This window comes from Elephas maximus, chromosome 10 (assembly GCF_024166365.1).
Source record: "Elephas maximus indicus isolate mEleMax1 chromosome 10, mEleMax1 primary haplotype, whole genome shotgun sequence".
NCBI classification, from domain to species: Eukaryota; Metazoa; Chordata; class Mammalia; order Proboscidea; family Elephantidae; genus Elephas; species Elephas maximus.
Window position 1 is genome coordinate 62,022,611 of NC_064828.1, and position 27,548 is coordinate 62,050,158.

Consider the following 27,548-nt stretch of genomic DNA (forward strand, 5'->3'; position numbering starts at 1 on the left):
TAATTTGATTGAATAGTATAATAAAGATATCTGCATAGAAAATTCAAATTCAGTACGTTGTAATCATTATAATCAGTAATAGATTTTATTCTTTTTCGTGCCATGTATTTAAGATTTTTTTTTTTACTGCAGATTATTTATACTAGTGTGAAGTCAATTTAATAATATGTATTTTAACTATTTAATAAATGACCATTGAGTAACTTAATTGAGAAAAAAGGCCTAAAAATATTTAGGCTATATATCTAGGTGTATGTATTTGTATTAATATGCACACATTAATAATTTATCATAATTACGTATGTAGTTTTGTATTTTTGTGTATAAAAATTTGTTAGAATGTATTGACAGTTCTTGATCTTCTGAAATATATGTATTTTTTAATTTAAAGAGTTTTATCCTGACATATGGGAGCTCAGAGTTCTAGTCCTTGCTCAGCTGTGTGAAGTCAAGCATCAATTTCTTCATCCGTGAGATGAAGGAGTTTGACTAGATGAACTCTTAGTTTTCTCCCAGTTCTTTGATTGTATGAATGCATTAATTATAGGTCAAGGTGATAGTAAAAATGTTTCATTTTTAAATTGCTCCTATTTTATATTTCAACCTTTAATGAGTAATTAGAGCAACACAACTATTATCAATAATATACTAGTTAGAAGAGCTATGTAAAGAGATATCTTTTAATTCAGCTGATGTGTCATGTAAATAATATGCTTTATTAGAATGTTTAGGTGTAAGTTTAGAGCAGCTGTGAGAGGACATAAACTGTCAGTCTGTAGGAAAAAAACATCAGGTTGCAAGCTAGATGTCACCAAAATCAAGGCAGGAAAGGCTTTCCAGTGTTCTTCGATGATGAAGTCCAGGCCAGAGTTACCCTAAGGCAGATAAGACAGAGGCAGATCTATCTTCAGGTATGAGGTGAGGAGGAGAACAGGTGGGATACAGTTTAGTGTAAGGAGAATATGTATATACTAAATATATATATGTATACTAATGTTTAAAAATCAAAGTGACAATTTAGTTAACATGCATTTTGTGCAAACTTCTCCAGATTATAATTTGAAATGTAAACTGCCCAATTCTCCACTTAGAACAGGGTTTCTCAACCTCAGTGTTATTGACATTTTAGACCAGATAATTCTTTGTTGTAAAGGATGTCCCATGCATTGCAGGATGTTTAACAGCTTCCCTGACCTTTACCCACTAGATGCCTGTAACACCCCCTCCACAAGTTTTGACAACCAAAAATGTGTACAGATATCTTCAAATGCCCCCATGGGGGGAAAATCACCCTTGGTTGAGAAGCACTGTTCTACAGTACAGCACTCTTCTCTAGATCTCATCTTAGATAAAAACTATGTTTGGTTAAAAAGCCATCTATACAGCCATATCTGACGGCCTGTATAGGTGGCTTTCAGCAAGGACCCTTTATGTCTGTAAAAGATGTCTGATAAAGTGTTAGTATATAGAGCATTAGGTACTGTTGAATCCCATGAGTATTGTCAAGGTCACACATGGCCTTTTCTCCAAGAAGTTAAGCTATCCTTTCCCATATATGAGGGGTCCTGGTAGTGCAGCGGTTAAGTGTTTGGCTGCTAATCAGACAGTTGGCCGTTCAAATCCACCATCTGCTCCTTGGAAACCCTATGGAACAGTTCTACTCTGTCCTGTAGGGTCGCTCTGAGTTGGAATTGACTCAATGGCAAAGGGCCCCATATATGAAGGCATTATCTGTATTCTATCTCCTTTTCCCAGTCCTTCTTCCAATCCTCACCCCTAGCCCCACAACATAATCTGGGTTCTTGCTGAATACTTAATATAAATTTATGTTCTAACATATGATTTGGAGAATTGGGCAGAGTATTTCCCGAACAAAATCTCTAATGACTCAGTTCTAGCCTGGGTCCCAAGTACATTTGCCATTGAATATGTGCATGATTGTTTGAGGAAAGTATTTGGTTTAACAAATTGGGCATGATCCCACTGTTTGCACTTGTAGAAGTTAAGTAAAAAGGATTAATGTACTAAAAATTGGTTATGTGGTAAAAAAAAATAAGTGATATGTGTAATTGTTTTGTATATCTCTTGCTTCAGCAATTTTGTCTGCTATGCAAAGTAATCAAAGTACTCTCAGAATCAAAGCAGTGACTTTGTAAAATCCTTACTTTATCCTCTAAAATTGAGAAAATTTGTATGTACTTTTTTCTGAGAGTTAGAGCTTCCTGATACATTGAACTTTATAAAATCATAAAATTAGTCTTGGTAAACAATGGAAATTGGAAATGGATATGAGCTATGATACTGTTGCCAAAAGAACATTTAATACTCCACTCTTGCATGAAACAACTTGTATATTTAATCACTAAATAAATAATGTTGGTATTTTGTGCTTGCTTTGGTTAATCAAAACTTTTTGAGCACCTCCTGGGTGCAGAACACCATATTAAGCATTTTTGTGGAGAAGCATAAAATTAGATTACCCAAGTTCCAGTGCTGTGTTGGTAAACAGTTAACAACCTACTCTCAAAAAAAAAAAAAAAACAGAGAGGAACTCTATTTGTAGCATTATATTTCCATCATAGCCAATTTCAAGCTACCAACGTGATATCACTTAACATGGAGTTGGCTTCAGCTAGCGGTTGATCCGGTTCCAGGCACCACTCTAGCAATTTCTGACCTCAAGAGAGCTAGAAGACACGCATAAACAAACAAAGTAGTATACAGAGCTGTTTATCTTCCAGTATAAGTTAGGAGAGTATAAAATGAGCACATGAATGTCGAAAGGGTGCTGAGGAGAGATATGAACAGAGCCAGCTTTCCTGTGTATTTGGAACACTCCCTAAAGGGTTTGAGCCTGTTTTTAAGGCCCTCAGAGAATGAATATCATTCTAAGCATAATAAACAGGGTGAACAGAAGCCTAGAAGTAGATACAAGCTTTCTCTCAGGGGAAGCAAATAAATGAACTTGACTGAAGTAGAGGGTTCATTGGGCAGAGGCAAGAATTAAGATTTGTAGGGAAAAGAATAGCTGTTGATCGTAAACATCAAACTAAGAGCAGAGACCCTTGGTAACACAGATGCTTCCTGATCAGAAATGTCCATGGTGAAGAACAATATTTGAAAGATATTATTAATCAGCTGTAAGAAGCTAGGAGAGATCAAAGACAGAGAAAAAGCTAGGAATATATGGTATTCTGTACCCAGGGTGATGAGTGTGAAAATGGATATGTAAAGGGAGTGCCAATTGGATTACTCAGGTGATGGGGAAAAAATCGTCAACCACGATGAGAACAGTAACATCAAAGATTGTAATAAAAAATTGGGAAAAGGGCCTCTTTCAGTAGTAGGCTGATAAGTTCCTTTTTAAACATGGATGTTTCAGTGATAATATCTATGAGATAAAGGGATTAGAAAAAGGTCGAGGGGGAGGAGTATAATAGAAAGAGCAATTGGGAGTCATCTCCATAATTGAAACAATGTAATTTAATAAACTATACAGGAATCATTAAAATCTAACCCTTTTGAGGATAGTCCAAAAGTCTGAGTTCAATGATGCCTCTTTGAAATAGACTGAATTTTAGACAGTACAATTTCAAATTTATTTATATATAATGTACAGTTCTTCATCGATAATAACTTCACTCTGTTTATAATTTTCAATCTTAGGTTATGGCACACAGCCTGTTTGGGAAAAGAAAATGAAATAATGGTATTTGGTGGGAGCAAAGATGATTTACTTTCCTTGGATACAGTAAGAAAATTTTTTATCTAAATATTTCATTTGAGTAATTGTATTGTTTAAACAAAATGGCTATTCAACAAGAATATTAATATTCTAACATTGCAAAATATGGAAGTAATAAAATGTCACTCAGGTAGGATTAATTTCAGAATGTCAGGCTTTTGTGAAGCATCTCAGTATATCTTGTATTTACAAATCAAATTAAGTCTCTTAATTTCATTAGCCAAATTATTAAGAAGAGGTTTTAAAGAATGGCTCTTCGTTTTCTTCTTTCTTTCCCTTTATCTTCTTTTTGAAACTTACCATAATACTTGATTGAATTAAAATATTTATACATAAAATATGTATAATAAAGATATAAACCACTAAGCATAATAAAACACTTACCCATGAAACATGCTACCCAATTTAGATCTAGAACACTACCAGTATTGTTGAAGCTACTTGTTTATTTCTTCTTACTCTTACACAATAGCTTCTCTCCTCAAGAGGAAGCTACTTTATTGAAATTTTTAAAGTCCTTTTTTTATTATTATTATTATTTTGTGCCTCTTTTGTCACTGTTTCACCCAGTTGCTTAACATTTGAGTTTAAAGCATTCTAACTTTAAAATCTGATAAAACCAAGGTCAAAGGAATAAATGAGTAGCATTTGGAGAGTATTGTTCTTTCACTTCTAGCACCTTGGGAAATTCACAGCAGGGTGGTCATGCTCATACCCTGTTTGAGTTAAGGTTTAATTCGTCTGGTTTGTATAGAGTACTTGGGAAAAGCAGAAAGGACTCAGCTGGCAGGGATGAGGGACAAGCCAGAGTCTGGCGAGAGAGTACCAGCTCCCTCTCATCTCTTCAGGGACAGTTATCGCCAGAGCAGCACCTGTGGAGTGGTGAACCCTGAAATAAAGTGGCCTTTCTTCAGGGAGTTTGGTTTATTTTGTAGTTCTGTGCCCTCCAATTTAAATGTTTTCAGTTTTGTGTAAGTAGTCTCCGGGTTACAAATGTCTGACTTACATACAGCCCATAGTTATGAACCAACTGCTTTAAAGCCTATTATATTAAAAATTTGAGATACATACAATGGTTCATAATAACAAATGGGCTCTACTTTGCCACATGCATCAAAACATTATTATTATCACTGTATTATATTGTTAAAGATGTTTCAGTGTATCTGGAAGTGTTTCTTTAATGTTTTTTATGCACAGAAAGATAAACTATATACTGTATACTAAGACAAACATTTGACTAACTGATGTTAGATATGAACTGTATCTAACTGTTCCAACTTACGTACAAATTCAACGTAAAGTTAGATTTAGGAACGGAACTCGTTTGTAATCTGGGGACTGCCTGTATATTGGAAATTTTAGAACGTTTCTTTGGCTGAGTATTCAGTGTGTCAAGAAAAGCGTAACCACAATTTTGCATTTGATTAGAAGCAAATTTTGTGGTTTGTCTTCTCTTTCTTGGCACTAGAAATCTTTATTTAGGATCTAAAGCTTATTATTAAGATAGAAATTCTAAATAAAATCATGATTATAAATTATAAAATTCTAAAGCCCTATTTGAAAGGATTAGAGAAAATTTCTGCTGGCTCTTTACCATATTAACTTTTAGATGGGGGAATCATTATTCAAAAAATCTCCCAGGTCTATTGTTTTTAAATTAAAAATTCCCAGAAGTCCTAGGACCACCTGAAAAAGGGAGGCAGAATAAAGAGGATATTTTGAAATAAAACTCATATGGAAGAAAAAGTTCTGCTTAAAAACAAAAAAGTTTGAAAACTACTATTGTTATTTTGAACTTACTGTTCTAAAAAAAAAAAATGCTTCTGATTTTTAAATTTGCAATTATATAGATTATGGTTGGGTAAAAATTTTTCACTGAAGTGTGTATGTGTGTAAGAATTGCTATAGAGAGATTTCATTGCTATTTTATGTAGTTTATTTTAAATTTATAAAATAAATATTTTAGTTATTAATGTACTATGATCTTTATCAAAAACTCTGATATAGCCTTTAATATTCTGTCTTTTTGTTGATTAGGGTCACTGTAATGATTTATTGATCTTTCAAACACAGCCTTATTCACTTCTCAGGTAAGCAAATTCAGTATTTCTACATATAAACAGTATTAATATATGATAATTTCTTCTATCTTTTTAGAAATATATTTTTCAGGTATTTTATGACTTGCATTTTGGAAAATGTTTACGTGTTTCTAAAGGTATAACAAAATTCATTATGATGAACCATACACCGATGTAATTTTAAAAAATTAAAATTACAGTACAGTCACATTTTTGTTTGTAAACTATACTTAATTCATATCATGATAGTAAATGTAAAACATACTGTATTTCCTTCATTCTAAGCCTCACTTTTTTCACATTTTAACTTTCCTCAATTCAGAATATGTCTAATAAAGGTGTGTGTGTGTATGCACACACACATACATATTTACATACATTTAATATGGTAGAATTTTTTTTTTTAACTCCAACGCTATTATTAAATTGATGGCATAACTCACAGTGTCTTACATACTTTTGCTTTCAAAGGAGTATATACCAGGTTGAATGGGAGGAGTGTAGAAGAAGCCCATGTATCTTTTTTTTTTTTTTAATTTTATTGTGCTTTAGATGAAAGTTTACAGAGCAAATTAGTTTTTCATTCAAAATTTATACAAAAATTGTCTTTTGACATTGGTTGCAATGCCCACATTGTGTCAGCACTCTCCCCCTTTCTACCCTGGATTCCTCGTTTCCCTTCACCCAGTTCTCCTGTCCCTTCCTGCCTTCTTATCTTTGCTTTTGGGCAGGTGTAAAAATGGGCGTGGCATTGGTAGCTGACCTCCTCTTATGTCACAAGGGGGAAAGAGAATCAAGATCAACAGCCCAAGGCTGATTCCTATGAGGTGGGGGTCATACATGCCTCCTCTCTCCACCATCTTTACCAATTCTGACACCAACTCTCTACTTCTCTGCTGAGTTCAGTAATTTATTGCAATGGCCACATAGGACTCAGAGACAATACTCAGGCTTACGGGGTTTATTAGGGAAGGAACAGGTTACAATTCAGGCTCAGGAACACTCAGGATACAGTTCTTCCATCAGGACAGCCTCTTTTCAGCTATGCTCGCAGGCACACCTCTCTCTGGCCCCCGGCCTCTGCCCTGCTCAGGCAAGTATTAGAAAGCTATTTGGCCCCAGCCGGCAGGTCCCCAGAGGCACCCAGACGCTCAGCTTTTTCACTCCATGGGCAGGCATGCCCACTGCACTGTCTCCTGCCAGTCTCTCCTGCCAACACTTCTTGCCATCTTCAGGGTTACAGCTTGCTCTATCTGTCTCCTGGTTCCAGGAGCTTCTCAGTGCAGGGATCCCAGGTCCAAAGAACATGCTCTTCGCTCCTGGCTGTTCTTCCTTGGTAGTGGTGGGATCCTTTCTTTCTGGCCTCAGGGATGGCTCGTTTTAAGCCCAGTGGGATGGCAAAACCGAGCAGTCCCTTTGGTGGGCCACAGTTACACTATTTGCACAGTCCCACCCAGTCACTGGGGTGGGAGTTACAAGACCATGGCGAGAAAGGCCACACGAAAGCAATCCATCACACCACAGCAGGTGTTGCCCATTTTGGCTTGTATACGTGAAGAAAGAAGCATGTTCCTCGTGTTGTTGTTTGTTTTACAGGCCTGTCTAATCTTTGCCTGAAAGGTTAGTAGGGTGTCTGGGGGCCATAGTCTTGGGGGCTCTTCCAGTCTCTGTCAGATCAGTAAGTCTGGTGTGTGTGCATGTGTGTGCGTGTGTGTGTGTGTGTGTGTACTTGAATTTTGATCTACATTTTTCTCCTACTCTGTCCAGGACCTTCTGTTTTGTTCCATGTCAGAGTCGTCAGTGGTAGTAGCCAGCCAGGCACCATCTAGTTCTTCTGAGCTCAGGCTGGTGGAAGCTGTGGTTCATGTAGGTCTGTTAGTCCTTTAGACTAATATGTCCCGCTGTATCTTTGGTTTTCTTCCTTCTCATCTGTTCTGAATGGGATGAGACTAATAGATGTATCTTAAATGGCCATTTGTAAGCCTTTAAGACCCCAGATGCTACTCATCAAAGTTGGATGTATAACGTTTTCTTTACAAACTACGTTATGCCAGTTGACCGAGATGTCCACTGAGACCATGGTCCATAGCCCTCAGTCCAGTAACTTGGTCCTTCAAGGTGTTTGGATGTGTCTGCGAAGCTCCTATGACTTTGCCTTGGTCAGATTATGCTGACTTCCCCTATATTGTGTATTGTCTTCCCTTCACCAAAATTAAAAGAAGCCCCCTATTTCTGCCTGTGAGAAATGAAAAATTTGAGCCAGGTAGAAGTTGTCCAGTGAACAAGGTGTGGGTATTCCATGCAGTGGACATAACATGGGTGGAGCATCTGAAAGAAAGTGAGAAAGACAGAAAGAAAGAAAGAGATGGCATGCTGTATTTCAAGCAGTATACTATAACTTCAGATGTTCTACAGCTTGAATCACTTGAAAACCATTCAACTTGCTCAGACTGGATCTTCTTGAAGTCTTTCCTAACGGCTTTTCTTTATAGTGCAGTGGCTCCCAAACTTGTCTCCACATTAGAATCTCATGGAGAACTTAAAAAAAATATTGCTGCTTGTGTTTCACCCGCAAAGATTGTGATTTAATTGGCCTAGGGTGTGGCCTGGACTTCAGAGTTCTGAAAAGATCCTGAGGTGATTCTAATATACAGACAAGTATGGGAACTACTGCTGTAATGATTTATCCCTTTTTTTTCTTTTTTTTTAAGAACTGTAATATAGAACACCTCATACAACATTTCATCAATTACTACATGTACTGTTGTCTTGGTTATCTAGTGCTGCTATAAGAGAAATACCACAAGCGGATGGCTTTAACAAAGAAAAGTTTATTATCTCACAGTCTAGTACGCTAGAAGTCCAAATTCTGGATGTCAGCTCCAGGGGAAGGCTTTCTCTCTGTTGGCTCTGGAGGAGAGTCCTTCTTGTCAATCTTCCCTGGACTAGGAGCTTCTCTGTGCAGGAACCCCCGGTCCAAAGGACACATTCTGCTCCTGGGACTACTTTCTTGGTGGTATGAGGTTTCCAATTCTCTGCTGGCTTCCCTTTCATCTCTCTAGAGATAAAAGGTGGTGCAAGCCACACCCCAGGGAAACTCCCTTTACATCGGATCAGGGATGTGACCTGGTAAGGGTGTTACAATGCCATCCTAATCCTCTTTAACATAAAATTACAATCACAAAATGGAGGACAACCACAGAGTACTGAGAATCATGGCCTAACCAAGTTAATACACATTTTTGGGGGGACATAATTCAATCCATGACAGCTGTTAAGTGACATTCTTCAAGTTGTGCAACCATTTTTGCTCTCTTTTTCCAAACTATCCCACCACGATTAACTACCATCAGTGCACTCAAAGCAAAAACCTCCTCTTTCCCCCTCCCTTCTGCCCTTGGTATCCATTAATTACTTTTGGTTTCTACATACTTATTTCATATAAGTGATATCGTGCAGTATTTGTCTTTTCGTGTCTGACTTATTTCAGTCAGCATAATGTCCTCAAGGTTCATCCGTGCTTTGGCATGCATCAGGACTTCATTCCTCTTTATGGCTAAGTAATATTCCATTGTATGTATATACCACATTTTGTTTATCCATTCATCAATCAACGGACATTTTGGTTGTTCCCACCTTTTGGCTGTTGTAAACAACACTGCAATGAACATTGGTATACGTGTGTCTGTGTAGCTGCTTTCAATCTTCTGGTTATATACTTAGGAGTGGAATTGTTGGGTCATATAGTAGTTCTGTGTCCAACTTTATGAGGAACTGCCGAACTATTTTCCATAGTGGCTATACCATTTTGTATTCCCACCAGAAATGGACGAGGGTTTTTGTTTCTCCGTAGCATTACCAACACCTAGTGTTTTCTGTTTTTTGATCTTTACCATTCTTATGGAGGTGAGATGGTATCTCCGATTTAAATCTGTCTTTGAACTTATCGTGGGATTTATGCTTTGGACCTCTGCCAGCCTCCTTTTTGGCACTGAATCATATACTGCCTTGTATTGTTACTTTTACTGTGAACATAACTAGTTTCCATAACTAGCTTGCAGTTTCCTCATATGTAGGGATTACTGTGAACATAACTAGTTTCCATAACTAGCTTGCAGTTTCCTCATATGTAGGGATTAAGAAATATTTTAGTACTTACTGTATTTTTTGTTAAGGCTGCCATAACATAATACTACAAACTGGGTGACTTATAAGAACAGATATGTATTGCCTAACAGTTTTGGAGGCTAGAAGTTTGAATCATGGGCGAGCCTAGACCTGTTCCCTCCAAAGTCCCTAAGGGAAGATCCTTTTTTGTCTCTCCGAGCTTCTGCACAGTGCTTGAGAGCTCGGCTGCCAATTGGCGGTTCGAATCCACCAGCTGCACCTTAGAAACCCTATGGGGCAGTTCTACTCTGTCCTACAGGGCCATTATGAGTCAAAATCAACTAGACAGCAGTGGGTTTGGGGTTTTCAGCTTCTGGTAGCCCCAGGCATTCTTTGGTTTGTAGATGTGTCTTCACTTGGCCATTCTTTCTCTATCTTTGTGTCTCTTCCTCTCTTTTATAAGGACACCACTCAGCTTGGATTAGCATCCACCCTACTGCAGTAAGGCCTCATGTTAATGTAACTGGTAACATCTAGAAATACCCTATTTCCAAACAAGGTGAACTTTACAGGTACCAGGGGTTAGGACTTCAATAGACATATCTTTTTGGGGACACAGTTCAATCCATAACACCTCTCTCTCTGTCTCTCTCTCTCTCTCTCTCGTTCTTGTACCACAGGCTCTCAAGGACTCAGCTTGAACTGGAAAGTTTCCCCTGACTTGCCCTATCTTGAAAGTTTCCCCTGATTTGATAAGTAAGGTTGTCTTGGTTATTCTTCTCCTGTGGTTCTCTTAGAGCCCTGTACCTGTCATAAGAATTTCATTTTACCCCAGTCACAGCATTTATAACACTTTATTGTTGTCTGTTTCACTAAAGTGTAATCTGACTCTTCTCTTACCCCATTATGGAAGAGGTATAGGAGCTGTTATGTCACTATAGCAACAGAGTTAAATTTGCACCAGATACAAGATTCAGTATCATTTTCTTGTACTTCTGCATTTAGGTAGAACATTTTCAGTCTGAATTCTTTTTTAGAGTTGTCACAGAGAAGAGAGAAAAGGCCTCATGAAAGTATGCACTCTAGAGTGCAAATCCTTGTAAAAACGGTAGCTGTTGTTAGGTGTAGTAGAGTCGGTTCCAACTCACAGCCACCCTGTGTACAAGAGAACAAAACACTGCCTGGTCCTGTACCATCCGCACAGTTGTTGGTATGTTTGAGCCCATTGTTGAAGCCACTGTGTCACTCATCTCATAGAGGGTCTTCCTGTCTTTCTCTGACCCTCTACTAAGGTTAATCACAGCAGAATCCAATGAGTCTATTAAAAACTTTTAAAAAGATTCACATACCTTTTTGAATTAAATCATCAGTTGAAACAGATGATTTTCTTTTATAGTTCTTATCTTAAGATTCTTTTGGTTTTAAGTTACAAAACTCTCTTCAAACTAGTTTAAGATTTAAAAAGGGAATTTTATTTGGAAGGACACTGCCCTCTAATGGAACCCAAAGGGAAGAAAATGAACACCCAGGCTCCCAGTGGGTAGAAACTCAAGTGGTCTCTTGGTTCTTTCTGTATTGCTGCTTCATTTCTCTCTTCAGACCTCCTCTTTCTGTGTCATTGTAGGTCACATGTGCACCCAGTGCAATAGTTTATGGAGGGTAGATGGGGAAGACCAGGTCACATAGTATAAAAATGGATTCAGGGGCTTCATCTTGGGGTGTTGGGAGGAAAAAGACAGTTCTCAGAGAAGGATAAATGGGCTGGAAAGATACTTTAAAAAGGGTCTCCCATAGAATAATCTGCTTTGATATTAAATCTGTATCTTTTTTACTTAAAGAACATTTGCATGGTAAGTTATGTTATCTCTTTGGTCACTTGTGCTATAGAAATATACAGTTGTGACACTCTAGGGGAGAAAATTCTAGCATGTTCCAAACAACACAAAGAAGGTACAATATCATGTAAAATTTCTGTGAAAATTTTCATTTTGTTTAAAGAATACTTATTTATAAATACTTTATATTGTAGCTTCTAATTCAAAAACTAGTTATTACGCTATGTTTTGTTTACAGGTCATGCCTTGACTGCATTGGTAAAAATGTTATCATTTTAGAAAGTCAGATATCTTTATTACCTCCTAAGCTTCTGCAACAAGTATTCAAAAAGATAACATTTTGGACTGCGGCTAATCACCGAGAAGAACAAAGATCCCAAACGGAAGAAACAGAAAATAAACGTCAGTGGATCAGTAGCAATTAAGCTGTTATATACTCTATATATTTAAAATGTTTAAACATTGTAATCAGACTATAAAGTTTACCCCCCCATATTGGAGGCTTTATTTGGAAGACAAAATTGGAAACAAAAATGCTTTTGTAGAGTGATTATATGGCAGGGGATATACAAGAATTAGATATTAACAATAGTACATTAAATTTATATTTGTAAACCAATTTCCTTATAAGCTGCAGAGTAGATACTGTTCCTGAAAGTAAGTACAATTATAGGAGATTTTAGCTCAATATGTACTCTTTACTGGAGAGATTATTCAAATTTGAGGAGAATAAGAAGTTATCCCCAAGAACCTCAGAAACCTTCCAGCATAATTACAGATATGTATATAAAAACACTACTTATCAACTTTGAGGAAGGACAGATTTTCTCAGGTCACTTTAAAATCACCTTAAGCTTCTCCTTAAATAACTCAGTGGTTAACACAGCTGGCCAAAAATTATAAAATAGGCAAACACCAGTATGGGATTAAATATGAACTCTTACCCTTTTAGCACTTCCCTAGGAAAGTATTCTTAGGCAGCATATTAACTTTTTCTCAGCCTTCTTTCAATAAGGGAATAAATGTCTTCCATCGCCTCTCCGTTACCCCTAAATTCAGTTCCCGTGTCCAAATACACACGCACCATGATTTAAAGTATATAAAGTTGAGGTTTATTTATAATGCATTCAGGCTTTGAAATATTGAGAAGCAGTTTATTAATTTTTGAGACATGTTAAAATACATTTTTCTTTTAAGAAGAGTGCTTCTAAAGTAATTTTCATAAGTAATGAAATGGGATGGTAACCTAGTAATTTGACTCAATAAGAACCCTCGTATTGGCCCACTCCATCCTACAGAGTTGGTGCTCAAGAGGCCAGGATGTTGAAAATCTGGTTATCTTCCCTTTTATTTTCAGTATTACCATCTGTACAAAAACGGAACACTCTATTTCTCTCTACAGTCCTCAAAGTGGTACTTTTGCCGTAATTGTTTTCTTCATTTTAACACCCTTCCATTGAATTACTAAAAATTCCAGTATATGAAATTATTCTCTACAATATCACCATGCAAGTTATCTCCAACATTTAAATGTTCGAGAAAATATATTTCTACATTGAACTATATATAATTTATAATGAAGATTATAGTTATTTGTAGTATCTTCAATCAGTAAATTTTAGAGATATATTTTATATATGCATATGCACTGTATTTTGAATGTGTAAAGCTTCTACTTAAGTGTTGAAATATTTTGTGTTTACATTTTACTGTACAAAGTATACAGAATTACTATTTTCATTGTTTTGTCAGTGTGAATCAGTCATTAGAGTTGATTGTGCAAAAATATTTGTGTTTTCATTTTTTCTTACCATTTGTAGGTAAATGAATCTCACACATAACATCCATCTTAGATGTAATTCTTTCAAACTTCAGTATCAACATTTTATATTTAAGGCAAAAGTATAGCAAAACCTACCTGGATTGTAATGAATGAGATTGAGTGGAATGAACACCTTTTAAAATGACTTCTGGATTATGTGAATGCCTTCTCCAGACTCTTAGAGGAGCTTGTCTGTTTTTAAATATTTTGAACATTAAAAGTTGGGTTAGCCTCCTCAAGATACCTTCATTTGGGTTTCAAGAGAATTAAAATCTACGTATTATCTATGGCACATGAAACTCGTGTTATTTGACTTAATATACCGTGCTGCTTCAAAAAGTTAAGTGTCCTGGGGTAGCCCCATAGTAGGAGTAGCAGGGAATACTGACCTTTTACCTCAACTTCTGACCCTAACTTAAACCAGGGCTTCCCTGCTATTAGGAGGTGTAGAAATTCAGGGAGTAGACAAAGCCAATTTTCAAGTTCCATAGGCCAAACAGTATTCGTTCCTCACTCCTCACCAGCTAATAGTTTACTATGAGTTTACGTGCTGTTGACCTCCACTGTATATAAATAAAATTGGCTCTAGGTAAATATGTATTGATTCATGAGTCCAGAAATGTTTTTTTTGTGGTCCAGAGATCCAGTCCCCTAGAAGCTGTGGCTCCTTAGCATTCTGAGGATAGAATGCAGTAGGTACTTAGGAGACATTAGTGATCATTGTTATATCTGTAATGCCACGGGAGTCAAGCAGTGACCTGATTTAAAGAGGGGCCGTTTCACAAGGATTTTAAAAGTACAATATTAGAAAATACTACTGAATCTATTCCTAATTCCACTTCTCTACATGGCAACCCACTCATTCCTGTGATGAGTATTTTGTGTGTCTTCCCTGTGTCAGGCACTGTACTAGGTGCCTGGAATATAGTAGTAAATAAGACAGATGTAGCCCCTACCATCTTAAAGCAGGGGAGACTAACAATAGACAATTAACAATGGTTTTATTAAGTGCTATGGAGAATTTCAGAGTATGTTAACAGTGTATGGCAGGGAGCCTAAAAGTGGCCTGGGAAGTCTGGAAGGGTGTCTCTGAGAAAGTTCTAAGTAAGCTGAGGTGAAGGATGAGTTAGTTAGACTCCCAGTTCTTCCAGGGAACAGCAAGTTTGAAGGTCCTGGTGTTAAAAGGAGCTCGATGTGTCTGAAGAACTGAGAGAATGCTAGTGTGGCTGGAGCAAGCAAGAAGCAGCCAGGAATTGAAGCTACAAAGGTAAGGTGGAGCCAGGCCATGCTGGGCCTTGTACACCTTTATGATAAGAATTTTCAACTCTTATCTCAATAGCAAATGAGAGCCAGCTCAAGGTTTTTAATAGAGAACACATTTGATCAGATTTACATTTCTGGTTCACACAATGGCTAAACCTAATTTAGTATAAATCCATTACTCCAGGAAAGGACACTACTGCAAGGAATCCTGGTGAGACAGAAGGAAACAGACGTGGGGCAGCAACCAGGCTGGATAGCAAGTAAGGTCTCAACAGCTACCTGTTGATTTCCTTCTTGGAGGCTCAAACTAATCCTCTTAAATAAAGCTCTTCTCTTGAGTTCAGTTAAACACACAGAAAGTGGTCAGGGAAGGAATTTCAGGCTCTGAAAATTTTAGTGAGGAAAGCCTGTTTCTTGTACACAGTGGTTCCTGGGTGAAGATGAGGGAGAGATTAACATTTCTCCCACCAAACATCAAATTACAGAAGCACCATTAGATTAGGGATTTAAAAGGTATTCTAGTCCGATCCTATTTTACACGTGAGGAATCAAGATTAGATTACAATAGTTCTTAATTTTCTTTTGGCCTACTTGAAATTACATAAAATGAGAGAGAAAACAGGCTGTGTGTGTTGACAGGGTTCGCCTCCTTCCCTGAAGGGCTGGGCGGTTACTGTTCCTAAAACGCTTTTTGAGCACAATTCAACAAGGTAGGTGGAGGATGCAGCAATAAAATAAAATCTCTCCGGATGAGCGAAGACGACAGGAGCCGCTGGATGGGAAGTCAGGTAACTGGGAAGTCAAAGCGCGCACCACGTGCACCTGTGCGGTTCAGTGGGAATCTCTAGGGTGGTCGCCCTGAGCAACTGGAACTGCGACCACGTGGAAAAACTGAGGTGTCAACTCTCGTGTCCTTAAGAAAGCAGGGCGCTTTTTTTTTTTTTTTTTTCCTACTTTGAGAAGCTGAGACCAGAAACTTACTAGCTGAGAAATTTCTTGTACTCTTTCCAGGCTGTGAGCCCTTTGGTATATGCCTTAGTCGCAGAAAGTAATTTGGTTGCGAGAATATGGCTTAAAATTCAGCACATCCTGTACCGTACTGAAAGGAGACTTGGAGTGTCACACAGTTCCGGGGTCAGGCCTTCAACAGACGAGCAAGTCGCGGTTGGGGCTCCAGCTAGCAGTCGCCCGGAGTCGAGCTGCAGCGTCTGCGGGAGGACCCGGCGCTGGGGGCGCTGAGTGAGGGCCGCGCTTCCGGAGCCGGGCGGGCGCGTCAGCGCGGCCGGCGGCTTCCGGTCTCAGCATAAACAGGGGCCGTCGGCTGTGCGGGCTGAACGGAGGCGGGCGGGCGAGAAGTCTGTGTCGAGGCGGACAGCCACCGTTCCCGGGTCCTGGCTTCGGCCTTCGCCGCCGCCAGCGACTTCACTGCCCTGGCGGCGGTGCGTCCTCGGCGGAGGAGGGTTGGGGAGACGCGAGTGCAGGCGGCGAGGGAGCAGTCCTAACGCCGGCGTCTTTCGCCGCCGCCACCTTTTTCTTACCTGGCTTGGCTGTACGTTTCTTTTTCTTTGTCATTTTCCCCCCTCTCCGGTGTGGGGATTGTTGGTGAACGAAAGTGCAGCCTCAAGATGGCTGATGGCAACGAGGATCTGCGGGCGGACGACTTGCCGGGGCCAGCCTTCGAGAGCTATGACTCCATGGAGCCCGCCTGCCCCGCAGAGCGTAGCGGCCACGTAGCGGTCAGCGACGGGCGCCACATGTTCGTCTGGGGTGGCTACAAGGTCAGTGGGTGGCCAGGCCGCGGCGGGCATCGCGGCAGTTCCCCGGGTCGGGACTGCCTGCTGGTACCGCGCCTCCTCCCCTCGACTTTGTCGGTGGGCTCCTTTGCCTGTGGTTGCGAACCCCCTCCGGAGTCCTCCAGGCCTTTTCAAGGCTCCTGGGGTGTACTCTCTCTCTCTCACAGCAGGGTTGTCACGCCGACCTCTGCTTACAAAGTCCGCTCTCCTCCTCACACTGTTCGCGGCGGCCGGGTGCTCGCCACTTGACGTTGGAGCATTATTTTGGGAGAAAGCACTATGTTAAAGTTGGTTGGGCGGTGCATGAATATGAAACTTTTTTTTTTTTAAGGGTTGGGGATGTGTAAGAGGTGACGGTGTGTGATTTCACTCTGCCTCTTCATCAGTGTAGCTCCAGGACTTTACCCACCGCTGCGGTTGCCCACTGTGAGGTGGTCAGGGTGTCGGAAAACCCCTTGGCATTCCAGAAGGCTTTAGGGATCTCCTTCCCTCCTGAGCAGGAGTCCCAGCCACACCTGTGCAGACGGTCATCAGACTATTGTTTCAGGGCCTTTTTCTTTTTTGCTTAAGCTGAAAAAGGGCTGAAATTTTTCAAAAGAAACTGTTGTTGAGGAAATTACTGGAAAAGCTCCAGCAATAACCAAAAAAGCCCAGCAATAAATGTGATTACAGAGTGCAGATCTTTGATCCCTAATCGTAAACAATGTGATCAGTTACCAGTTTAGAACCAGTTGTATTTCTTCTCTTTCTTCTAGCTGGAGAATCCTACCCAAGTGTCCCTATCTAAACCTTGCTCATTATTTCTCCTCCTGCCCTTTTTATTTTAGAGCTCCCTAATTAATCTGCCAATGCTTTCCCAAGTCACCAATGAACAGGTGTTTAGAGGAAGGTACTTGGTAGGTGGTATGGAATTCCTGGGAAGAGGGAAGTAGGTTGTTGTTGTTTGGTGCTAAGGAATCCTTTGACGCTCAAAGCGATCCTATGTGCAACAGAACAAAACACTGCCTGGTCTTGCGCTATCCTCACGATCATTGCCATGTTTGAACCCATTGTGGCAGCCACTGTGTCATTCCATCTCGTTGAGGGTCTTCCTCTTTTTCACTGACCCTCCACTTTACCAAGCATGATGTTCTTCTCCAGGGACTGGTCTCTCTTGATAACATGTCGAAAGTACATCAGACAAAGTCTCACCATTCTTTCTCCTAAGGAGAATTCTGGCTGTACTTCTTCCCAGACAGATGTGTTTGTTCTTCTGGGTGTTCATGGTATAGTCAGTATTTTTCGCCACACCATAATTCAAAGGCGACCCGTATTTAAAATGTAAATTCTCCTGGGGAAAAGGCAAACCTGCTGGTCAATCACACTTCAGTTTACACTGCTTTATTCATAATTCTGTTTGTAAAAATTAACAGCACTGAGGGAATGGGACTTTCTTTGGAGGTGGGAGAAAGGACTGTCAGTGTGGAAGTTTTTTTTTTTTTTTTATTGTGCTTTAAGTGAAGGTTTACAAATCAAGTCAATCTCTTATACAAAAACTTACACACACCTTGCTATGTACTCCTAGCTCCTGTCTCCCCAATGAGACAGCACATAACTCCTCTCCACCCTTTATTCCCCATGTCCGTTCAACCAGCTCCTGTCCCCCTCTGCCTTCTCATCTCCAGACAGGAGCTGCCCACATAGTCTCATGTGTCTACCTGAGCCAAGAAGCTCACTCCTCGCCAGTAGCATTTTCTCATAGTCCAGTCCAATCCCTGTTTGAAGAGTTGGCTTCAGGAATAGTTCCAGTCTTGGGCTAACAGAGGCTCCAGGGGACCATGACCTCCAGGGTACCTCTAGTCTCAGTCAGACAATTAAGTTGGTCTTTTTACGAGAATTTGAGGTCTGCGTCCCACTGCTCTCCTGCTCCATCAGGGATTCTCTGTTGTGTTCCCTTTCACGGCAGTCATCGGTGGTAGCCAGGCACCATCTAGTTCTTCCGGTCTCAGACAGATGTAGTCTCTAGTTTACATGGCCATTTCTGTCTCTTGGGCTCATATTTACCTTATGTCTTTGGTGTTCTTCATTCTTCTTTGCTCCAGGTGGGCTGAGACCAATTGATGCATCTTAGGTGGCCGCTTGCAAGCATTTAATACCCCAGATGCCAGTCACCAAAAGTGGGATGCAGAACGTTTTCTTAATACATTTTGTTTTGCCAATTGACCTAGATGTCCCCTGTAAGCATGGTCCCCAGACCCCCGTCCCAGCTACTCTGGCTTTCCAAGCATTCAGTTGTATTCAGGAAACTTATTTGCTTTTGGTTTAGTCCGGTTGTGTGACCTCCCCTGTATTGTGTGTTATCTTTCCCTTCACCTAAAACAGTTCTGGTCTACTGTCTAATTAGGGAATATCCTTCTTCCTCCCTTCCCACCCTCATGACCATCAAAGAATATTTTTTTGTGCTTAAACTTTTTTGATTTCTTTTAATAGTGGTCTCATAGACTATTTGTCCTTTCGCAACTAAGTTCACTCAGCATAATGCCTTTCAGATTCCTCCGTGTTATGAGTTGTTTCACAGATTCATCGTTGTTCTTAATTGTTGCGTAGTATTCCATTATGTGAATATAATTTATTCATTCATCCGTTGATGGGCACCTTGGTGGCTTCCATCTTTTTGCAATTGTAAACAGTACTGCAGTGAACATGGGTGTGCATGTATCTGTTCGTGTGAGGGCTCTTATTTCTCTAGGATATATTCCAATAGAGTGGTACTTCTATTTCTAGCTTTTTAAGGAACCACCAAATCGATTTCCAAAGTGGTGGTACCATTTTACCTTTCCACCAGCAGTGTGTAAGTGTTCCTGTCTCTCTACAACCTCTCTAACATTTATTATTTTGTGTTGTTTGGATTAATGTCAGCCTTGTTGGGGTGAGATGGTATCTCATTGTAGTTTTGATTTTCATTTCTCTAATGGCTAATGATCATGAGCATTTCCTCATGTATCTGTTAGCCACCTGAATGTCCTCTTTGGTGAAGTGCCCGTTCATATCCTTTGCCCATTTTTTAATTGGGTTATTTGTCTCCCCCCCCCCACTTTTTTTTCTTTGTTGTACTTTAGATGAAGGTTTACAGAACAAACTAGTTTCTCATCAAACAGTTGTACACACATTGTTCTATGGCATTGGTTAACCCCACGACATGTCAGCACTCTCCCTTCTCAACCCTGGGTTCCTTATTACCAGCCCTCCTGTTCCCTCCTGCCTTCCAGTCCCTTCCCCAGGGCTGGTGTACCCCTTTAGTCTTAGTTTGTTCCATGGGCCTGTTCAATCTTTGGCTGAAGGGTAAACCTCAGGAGTGACCTCATTACTGAGCTAAAAGGGTGTTCCGGGGCCATACTCTCAGGGTTTCTCCAGTCTCTGTCAGGCCAGCAAGTCTGATCTTTCTTTTTGAGTACAATTTTGTTTTACATTTTTCTCCAGCTCTGTCTGGGACCCCCTATTGTGATTCCTGTCAGAGTGGTCAGTGGTGGTAGCCAGGCACCATCTAGTTTTACTGGACTCAGTCTGGTGGATGCCATGGTAGATATGGTCCATTGGGCCTTTGGACTAATCTTTCCCTTGTATCTTTAGTCTTCTTCATTCTTCTTTGCTCACGAAGGGGTGAGACCAGTAGAGTATCCTAGGGTAGCCACTCACAGGCTTTTAAGACCCCAGACGCTACTCATCAAGGTAGAATGTAGAACATATTCTTTAAAAGCTGTGTTATGCCAATTGAGCTAGATGTTCCCGAGACCATGGTTCCTATAGCCCTAAGCCCAGCAATTTGGTCCTTCAGGGAATTTGGATGTGTCTTTATGGAGCTACCATGACCTTGCCTTGTACAGGTTGTGCTGGATTCCCCAGTATTGTGTACTGTCTTACTCTTCACCAAAGTTTCCACTTATCTATTGTCCACTAAGTGGTTTTCCATCCCCACCCCACCCCTCCCTCATAACCATCAAAGATTGTTTCTTTTTCTATGTAAACCTCTTCATGAGTTTTTACAGTAATGGTCTGATACAATATTTGCCCTTTTGTGATTGACTTATTTCACTCAGCATAATGCCCTCCAGATTCATCCACGTTATGAGATGCTTCACAGATTCATCGTTTTATCATTGCATAATACTCCATTGTGTGTATGTACCAGTCCGTTTATCCATTCATCTGTTGATGGGCGTCTAGGTTGTTTCCATCTTTTTGCTATTGTGAACAATGCTGTAGTGAACATGGGTGTGCATATGTCTATTCATGTGACAACTCTGTATTTCTCTAGAATATATTCCTAGGAGTGGATTGCTGGATCATATGGTATTTCTATTTCTAGCTTTCTAAGGAAGTGCCATATCGTTTTCCAAAATGGTTGGATCATTTTGCATTCCCACCAGCAGTGCATAAGCTTCCAATCTCCCCGCAGCCTCTCCAACATTTGTTATTTCTTGTTGTATTGAATCGTGTCGTAATGCCAGGGTGAGATGGTATCTCATTGTGGTTTTGATTTGCATTTCTCACATGGCTAGAGATCATGAGCATTTCCTCATGTGTCTGTCGGCCACTTGAATGTCTTCTTTGGTGAAGTGCCTGTTTATTTCCTTTGCCCATTTTTAATTGGATTATTTGTCTTTTTGTTGTTGAGATGTTGGATTTTCTTGTAGATTTTAGAGATTAGACCTTTGTCTGATTTGTGATAGCCAAAAATTTTTTTTCCCAGTGAGTAGGTTCTCTTTTTACTCTTTTGGTGAAGTCTTTTAATGAGCATAAGTGTTTTATTTTTAGAAGATCCCAGTTATCTAGCGTATCCTCTGGAGCTTGTTTGTTGGTTGTAGTTTGTATCCTGTTAACGCCATGTATTAGGACCTCTAGTGTTGATTCTATTTTTTCTTCTGTAAACGTCATGGTTTTTGGTTTTATATTTAGGTCTTTGATTCATTTTGAGTTAGTTTTTGTATATGGTGTGAGGTATGGGTCCTGTTTCATTTTTTTGCAGATGGACATCAGTTTTGCCAGCACCATTTGTTAAAGAGACTGTCTTTTCCCATTTGATGGGCTTTGGGCCCTTGTCAAAGATCAGGTGACATTGTTGAGTCTTTGCAGTATCATGTAGATTTTAGAGATCAGACACTGATCGGCTTTGTCGTAGCCAAAAACTTTTTCCCAGTCTGTAGGTAATCTTTTTACTGTTTTGATGAAGTCTTTGGATGAGCGTGTTTGGTTTTTTAGGAGCTCCCAGTTAGTTTCTCTTCTGGTGTTTGTGCAATGCTAGAAATGTTTTGTATACTGTTTATACAATGTGTTAGGGCTGCTAGTGTTGTCCCTGTTTTTTCTTCCATGATCTTTATCGTTTTAGATTTTATATTTAGGTCTTTGATCCACTTTGAGTTCATTTTTGTGCATGGTGTGATGTATGGGTTTTGTTTCACTTTTTTTGCAGATGGATATCCAGTATGCCAGCACCGTTTGTTAAAGAGACTGTCTTTTCCCCAATTAACAGACTTTGGGCCTTTGCCAAGTATCTGCTGCTCATACGTGGATGGTCTTATGTCTGGATTCTCAATTCTGTTCCATTGGTCTATGCATCTGTTGCCGTACCAGTACCAGGTTGTTTTGACTACTGTTGCAGTATAATATGTTCTAAAATCAGGTATTGTGAGGCCTTCCACTTTGTTCTTCTTTTTCAGTAATGCTTTACTGATCCGGGGCCTCTTTCCCTTCCATATGAAGTTGGTGATTTTTTTCTTCATCTCATTAAAAAATGTCATTATAATTTGGATCGGGATTGCATTTTATCTATAGATCGCTTTGGATAGAACAGACATTTTTACAATGTTGAGTCTTCCTATCCATGAGCAAGGTATGTTTTTCCACTTACGTAGGTCTCTGTTGGTTTCTTGCAGTAGTGTGTTGTAGTTTTCTTTGTATAGGTCTTTTACATCTCTGGTTAGATTTATTCCTAAGTATTTTGTCTTCTTGGGGACTGTTATAAATGGTATTGATTTGGTGATTTCCTCTGTGACATTCTCTTTGTTGGTGTTGAGGAATCCAACTGATTTTTGTATGTTTATCTTGTATCCTGATACTCTGCTGAACTCTTCTATTAGTTTCAGTAGTTTTCTTGAGGATTCGTTAGGGTTTTCTGTGTATAAGATCATGTCAGCTGCAAACAGGGATACTTTTACTTCTTCCTTACCAATTTGGATGCCCTTTATTTCTTTATCTAGCCTAGCTGGGTCTGGTTAAGACCTCCAGCACAGTGTTGAATAATAGCAGTGATAAAGGGCATCCTTGTTTGGTTCCCATTCTCAAGGGGAATGCTTTCAGACTCTCTCCATTTAGGATGATGTTGGCTGTCGGCTTTGTATAAATTCCCCTTTCTTATGTTGATGAATTTTCCTTCTACTCCTATTTTGCTGAGAGTTTTTATGATGAATGGGTGTTGGACTTTGTCAAATGAATCAACTGACAAGATCCTGTGGTTCTTTTATTTATATAATGGATTACATTGATTGTTTTTCTAATGTTGAACCATCCCTACATACTTGGTATGAATCCCACTTGGTGAATTTTTTTTTTTTTTTGGATATGTAGTGTGGAAGATTTCTGATGTTGGGTTTATGAAAGTCTGGATGCCTGGGGCTGAGGCAGGGAGGAGAGGCATGATCACTGAAGTAAGTGGATGGTTCCAAGACAGACTATGTCCCACATTTCGACTAGGACCCTGATAGTAGGCACAGGAAACTCTTGGAGATTGTTTTGAAAGCAGTAAACCTTGGCTTCCTACACAGCAGTGAGTTTCCCTTCCCAGACCTAGCTGGGCCACTCCCCACCTTTCCCTTTCCTAAGTGCTAGAGTGCAAAGAGAGAAATGTTTACACCGCCACCTGCTCTATTTCTCTATGTATAATACTCAAGGTTATTGGACTCTGACATCCAGTGAATTGCAATCATTTTACTGCATGTTGACATTCTTCAGAAAATGGACAGAGAGGAGGATCAAAGACTAGAAGGGTCAATCTATTGCTGTCGAGTCGATTCTGACTCATAGTGACCCTACAGGACAGAGCAGAACTGCCCCCATAGGTTTTCCAAGGTGGATTTGAACTGCCAACCTCATAGTTAGCAGCTATAGCTCTTAACCATTGTACAACCAGGGCTTCAGAAAGGTCAGGCAGCTGTTAAATTTGCAAATTGAGGGAAAGGAGGCTGGAACCCTGGCTCCACCTTTACTTGGTAAGTTGTCTTGGACAAATTACTTAACCTCTCTAAAACCTCAGTTTTAATACCAACTACTTTAAGGTTGGGGCCCTGGTGGCACAGTGGTTAAGAGCTATGGTTGCTAACCAAAAGGCTGGCAGTTTGAACCCACTAGCTGCTCCTTGGAAACCCTATGGGGCAGTTCTACTGTGACCTATAGGATCCCTATGAGTGGGAATCAGCTCAGTGGTACCAGGTTTGAGGTTTTTTTCTTTGTTTACTTTTAAGATTGTGAGGATTAAATTATGCAATTCCTAGATAGCATTCAGCCAGTTCTGGCATATGGTAAACTCTGTCTGTTAGGCATTAATTACTAGTACCTGAAGGGAAATGGTGCAGAACAAGAAACTTAAATTTTGTATAAGGACAATTTGCATCCTGAAGAGAAGTCACTTCTGCTCTCTCTGCTTCTTGGTACAGAATGAGTGGGTAAAAGAAAAGATTGGCTAGAAAACGATACATCATTTTTTAGCATGGGTCAGGCACTTTGATTGTAGACCTCTTAGCCTGCCGACCATGATACAGGTAATCTCTTCTGAAATCATGCAACTGAAGTTTGGTGCATTCCCTCTTCTCAGGATAAAATGGCCTTAGAGATTTCCCAGAGGTCTTTTAATTTCCTGCTCTGTTGCCACTGCTGTATCAAAATGTAAATCAAGATCTGTGTCTATTAAGCTTTACCTTGAGTATGTGGCATGGGTTGGGAGGATTGTGCATTTGATATAATTTCAAGACCTATTTTTCCTAAGTCTTACTAGTACCTCAGATAAGGTTGATATGAAAAAATATGCAATAGTGCCTCTTTAAATTACCAATTAATTTTTGACATTTGCAATTTTTTGGTTCTTAGAGTAATCAAGTCAGAGGATTATATGACTTTTATCTACCTAGAGAAGAACTGTGGATCTACAACATGGAGACTGGAAGATGGTAACTGGGGTGGGGGGCGGGGACTAAAACATTCAAATAAGCTTGCAAAGAAAAAGAAACTATGTAAAATCTATTTTAGTGAATAAAAATATTTTAATTAATGATGCTAAAACAGTGTTCTGCAGTTTAACACTAAGCTCAGATACTTTAGCATCCTTAATTTGCTTAGTCTCTTCAGAAGTGGTTCAGTAATTAGATGCCTTAAGACCTTTAAATAAACTGCTGTTCAGAGTTCTGTAACTTAAAAGTATCATGGTAGTATGGAAATAAGAGGCAGAAGCATCAGATCCTGGAATAGAAATGTAATAAAATTCCCATATTTAATCAAGATGTTATGAAGCCTTCTGTTTTATCTTATCTTGCATGAGAAATAATTTCTATATTGTGTCTGTTAGAAATAAAGCTGGTGTCCTATTATGAGTTCCAAAATTAAAATTTCTATGCAAATCTGTTTAAAATAGTGTTAATATAGACTTTGCTAATCTTTTTCTAGAGCATTTGAAATTAATAATAGTATTCTCTGCAAAAGGGCAATTCTAATTATTTTTAATTCTACCCCTTAAGGAATTTTTTAAAAATGTTACCAAAAAACTTCAAGCTTAGCAGAGATAAAGTGATAATGTATCTGACAGTATGAGCAGAAGACCCTGACTGTACTATGAGGTTCTGAATCTTAGATTTCTTAGGGTTTGATTCAGATTCATTTTTAGATTCAAGATGAGTTATTGCATGCAGAGCATTCAGGGGAGTGCCTGGCATGTGGTAAGCATTACCTAAAGTCTTTTGGTAATATTACATGAGAGTCTGAATCTGATTCATTTGAATGGCTAAAAGGTGACTGAATGAAAAAACACCTATTGAATTAACCTGCCAGGACCAGATGTTGAATGGTTTTCCTTTTGGGTTCCTGGCCCACCCAAAGAAAAAAAAAAAAAAAAAAGCTATTTATGGCCATGTAAATAAAAAGCAACCAGTTTAGTTTGTGAAACATAAAATGGTTATGTTCCCAGAGTAGTAAAATATAGCGGTTAGACGCACTTCCAGAACCTCTCGTTCTGCCCACGTGTAGGACCAGCTGGCATTGCTCGTGGAATGGGTGAAGAGGGTGAAGCTCTCATTCACTGAATTAATCTTAGAGCTGGAAAAGACCTAGATATTATTTGGTCAGCCCTCTCATTTTTTTCCTTTATTGTGGGGATATAAGTAGAAATGAGTAATCTTGAATTTCTTCCTTTTTGGGAAATTCATTTACATGCAATTTTTCTCCCTTAGGAAGAAAATTAACACCGAAGGTGACGTTCCTCCTTCCATGTCAGGGAGCTGTGCCGTGTGTGTGGACAGAGTGCTGTACTTGTTTGGAGGACACCATTCGAGAGGCAATACAAATAAGGTTAGTGTTTCTAAGGATTACTACAGTTCAAGGTAATTTTATTCTGATTTTCAAAAAACCTCAGATTTCTGAGGTTAGCCCGTGCTTATTCCTGTCCCAGTTAAAGAAATACATGTACTTGATTACAGTATGAATGTGCATTTTAGCACTTTGTTTACTAGTATATATTTGCCTAGGTTTTTTGTAAAGTCAACTTTTGTTGGTAACTTAACTGTGTGCAAAAACTTCCTAGGTTGCTTTTGTTTGTGCTTTTTGCAGCTATTTGTTTTCTTAGAACCCTGCGTGGTAAGTGAATATTAGTAAACAAATTAGAAAAGAACATTATAGACAAGATGTAATGATGGAGGGAAGGGTAAAATTGAACAGACCACCACTCAGAAAGCCATAAGAATAAACTAACACAGAATTCCACATACTAATATTCCTATGCTATAGTGCCTTAAGATACTACTGTTCAGTCTTTGTGTTGTTTTCCAACTAGGAAAAAGATGTCAGTTGCTCTCTTTCAGGCCAGTAAGAGACAGATGAAGTGAGTCAGAAAGGTGCATATTAGTAGATTGTATTAATTTATTTGGCTACTAAGCATCTTACATGCTGAGCACTTGGTTGGACATTGGATACACAAAGATGAATGATGTAGTCCCCGTCTCTAGGAGCTCATATCCCAGAAGGGACATGTAAGTAAACAATTGCAGTAGCATATGATAGAGAGATACACAGAGTCTGGGTCATAGCAGTAACTCAGTAAATATTGTGGAATTTGAAAAGTAATCCTTAACACTGTATGTGGTAGGATGGGGGAGTGGAATAAGGAAAGGCTTCACTGAAGAGGTGATGTTTGAATTGAATCATAAAATTGGAAGAGGTAGCCAATATATAGGTACCATGATGCAGAGGTATAAAAAGCAAATGTATCTTGTTCATGCAAATGCCAAATGGTGTGGTATAGATGGAACGTATGGCTGGGATGATTTCAAACTGTGCTTCTAGAAACCCTAGGGATTTCTTTGAAATGCTTTGGGACACCTATGGGAGGAACATATGGTATTAGGTGGGCCCTGGAACACCCGTCCTCCTCTACTTTAACAAGCACAGCTCCACTTTTGTTTTTATAATGAGTTTTTGCTTAAGATTTGCTTGAAGAGTGTTCTGTGCCTAAAGGATTTTGTAAGGCATTACTATAGGCTATAATCGAGCTATGTATTTTTCAGAGCCAAGGGAGAGAAGAATAAAATTTGGAACAACATGAAGAAGCTTGGAAAGGAGAGAAGCTGTGATATTACAGGGTAGTCAGAGACATGGCAGCAGTTA

General features: G+C 39.4%; 2 protein-coding genes across 11 annotated transcripts in view; both read left to right on the forward strand.

Moving 5' to 3' along the window:
- The window catches only part of KLHDC1 (kelch domain containing 1), a 56,420-nt gene extending 40,641 nt beyond the window's left edge, over positions 1-15,779 (forward strand). Inside the window, exons 11-14 of one of the 3 annotated variants that reach the window (XM_049899455.1) lie at positions 3,667-3,751; positions 5,786-5,838; positions 12,010-12,173; positions 13,592-15,779. In XM_049899455.1, the coding sequence (XP_049755412.1) occupies positions 3,667-3,751; positions 5,786-5,838; positions 12,010-12,173; positions 13,592-13,599 (310 nt within the window). In that variant the 3' untranslated portion in view covers positions 13,600-15,779. Of the gene's footprint in view, positions 1-3,666; positions 3,752-5,785; positions 5,839-10,616; positions 11,186-12,009; positions 13,387-13,591 lie in introns of those variants that run through there. The other 2 variants (XM_049899454.1, XM_049899456.1) reach the window with 2 other exon arrangements.
- Positions 15,780-15,851: 72 nt separating this feature from the next.
- Positions 15,852-27,548, forward strand: part of KLHDC2 (kelch domain containing 2) — a 53,893-nt gene continuing 42,196 nt past the window's right edge. For 3 of the 8 annotated variants that reach the window (XM_049899449.1, XM_049899448.1, XM_049899444.1), the window contains exons 1-3: positions 15,856-16,634; positions 24,768-24,847; positions 26,120-26,237. In XM_049899449.1, coding sequence (XP_049755406.1) covers positions 16,482-16,634; positions 24,768-24,847; positions 26,120-26,237 — 351 coding nt within the window. In that variant the 5' untranslated portion in view covers positions 15,856-16,481. Of the gene's footprint in view, positions 16,635-24,767; positions 24,848-26,119; positions 26,238-27,548 lie in introns of all 8 variants that reach the window. The other 5 variants (XM_049899447.1, XM_049899446.1, XM_049899452.1 and 2 more) reach the window with 4 other exon arrangements.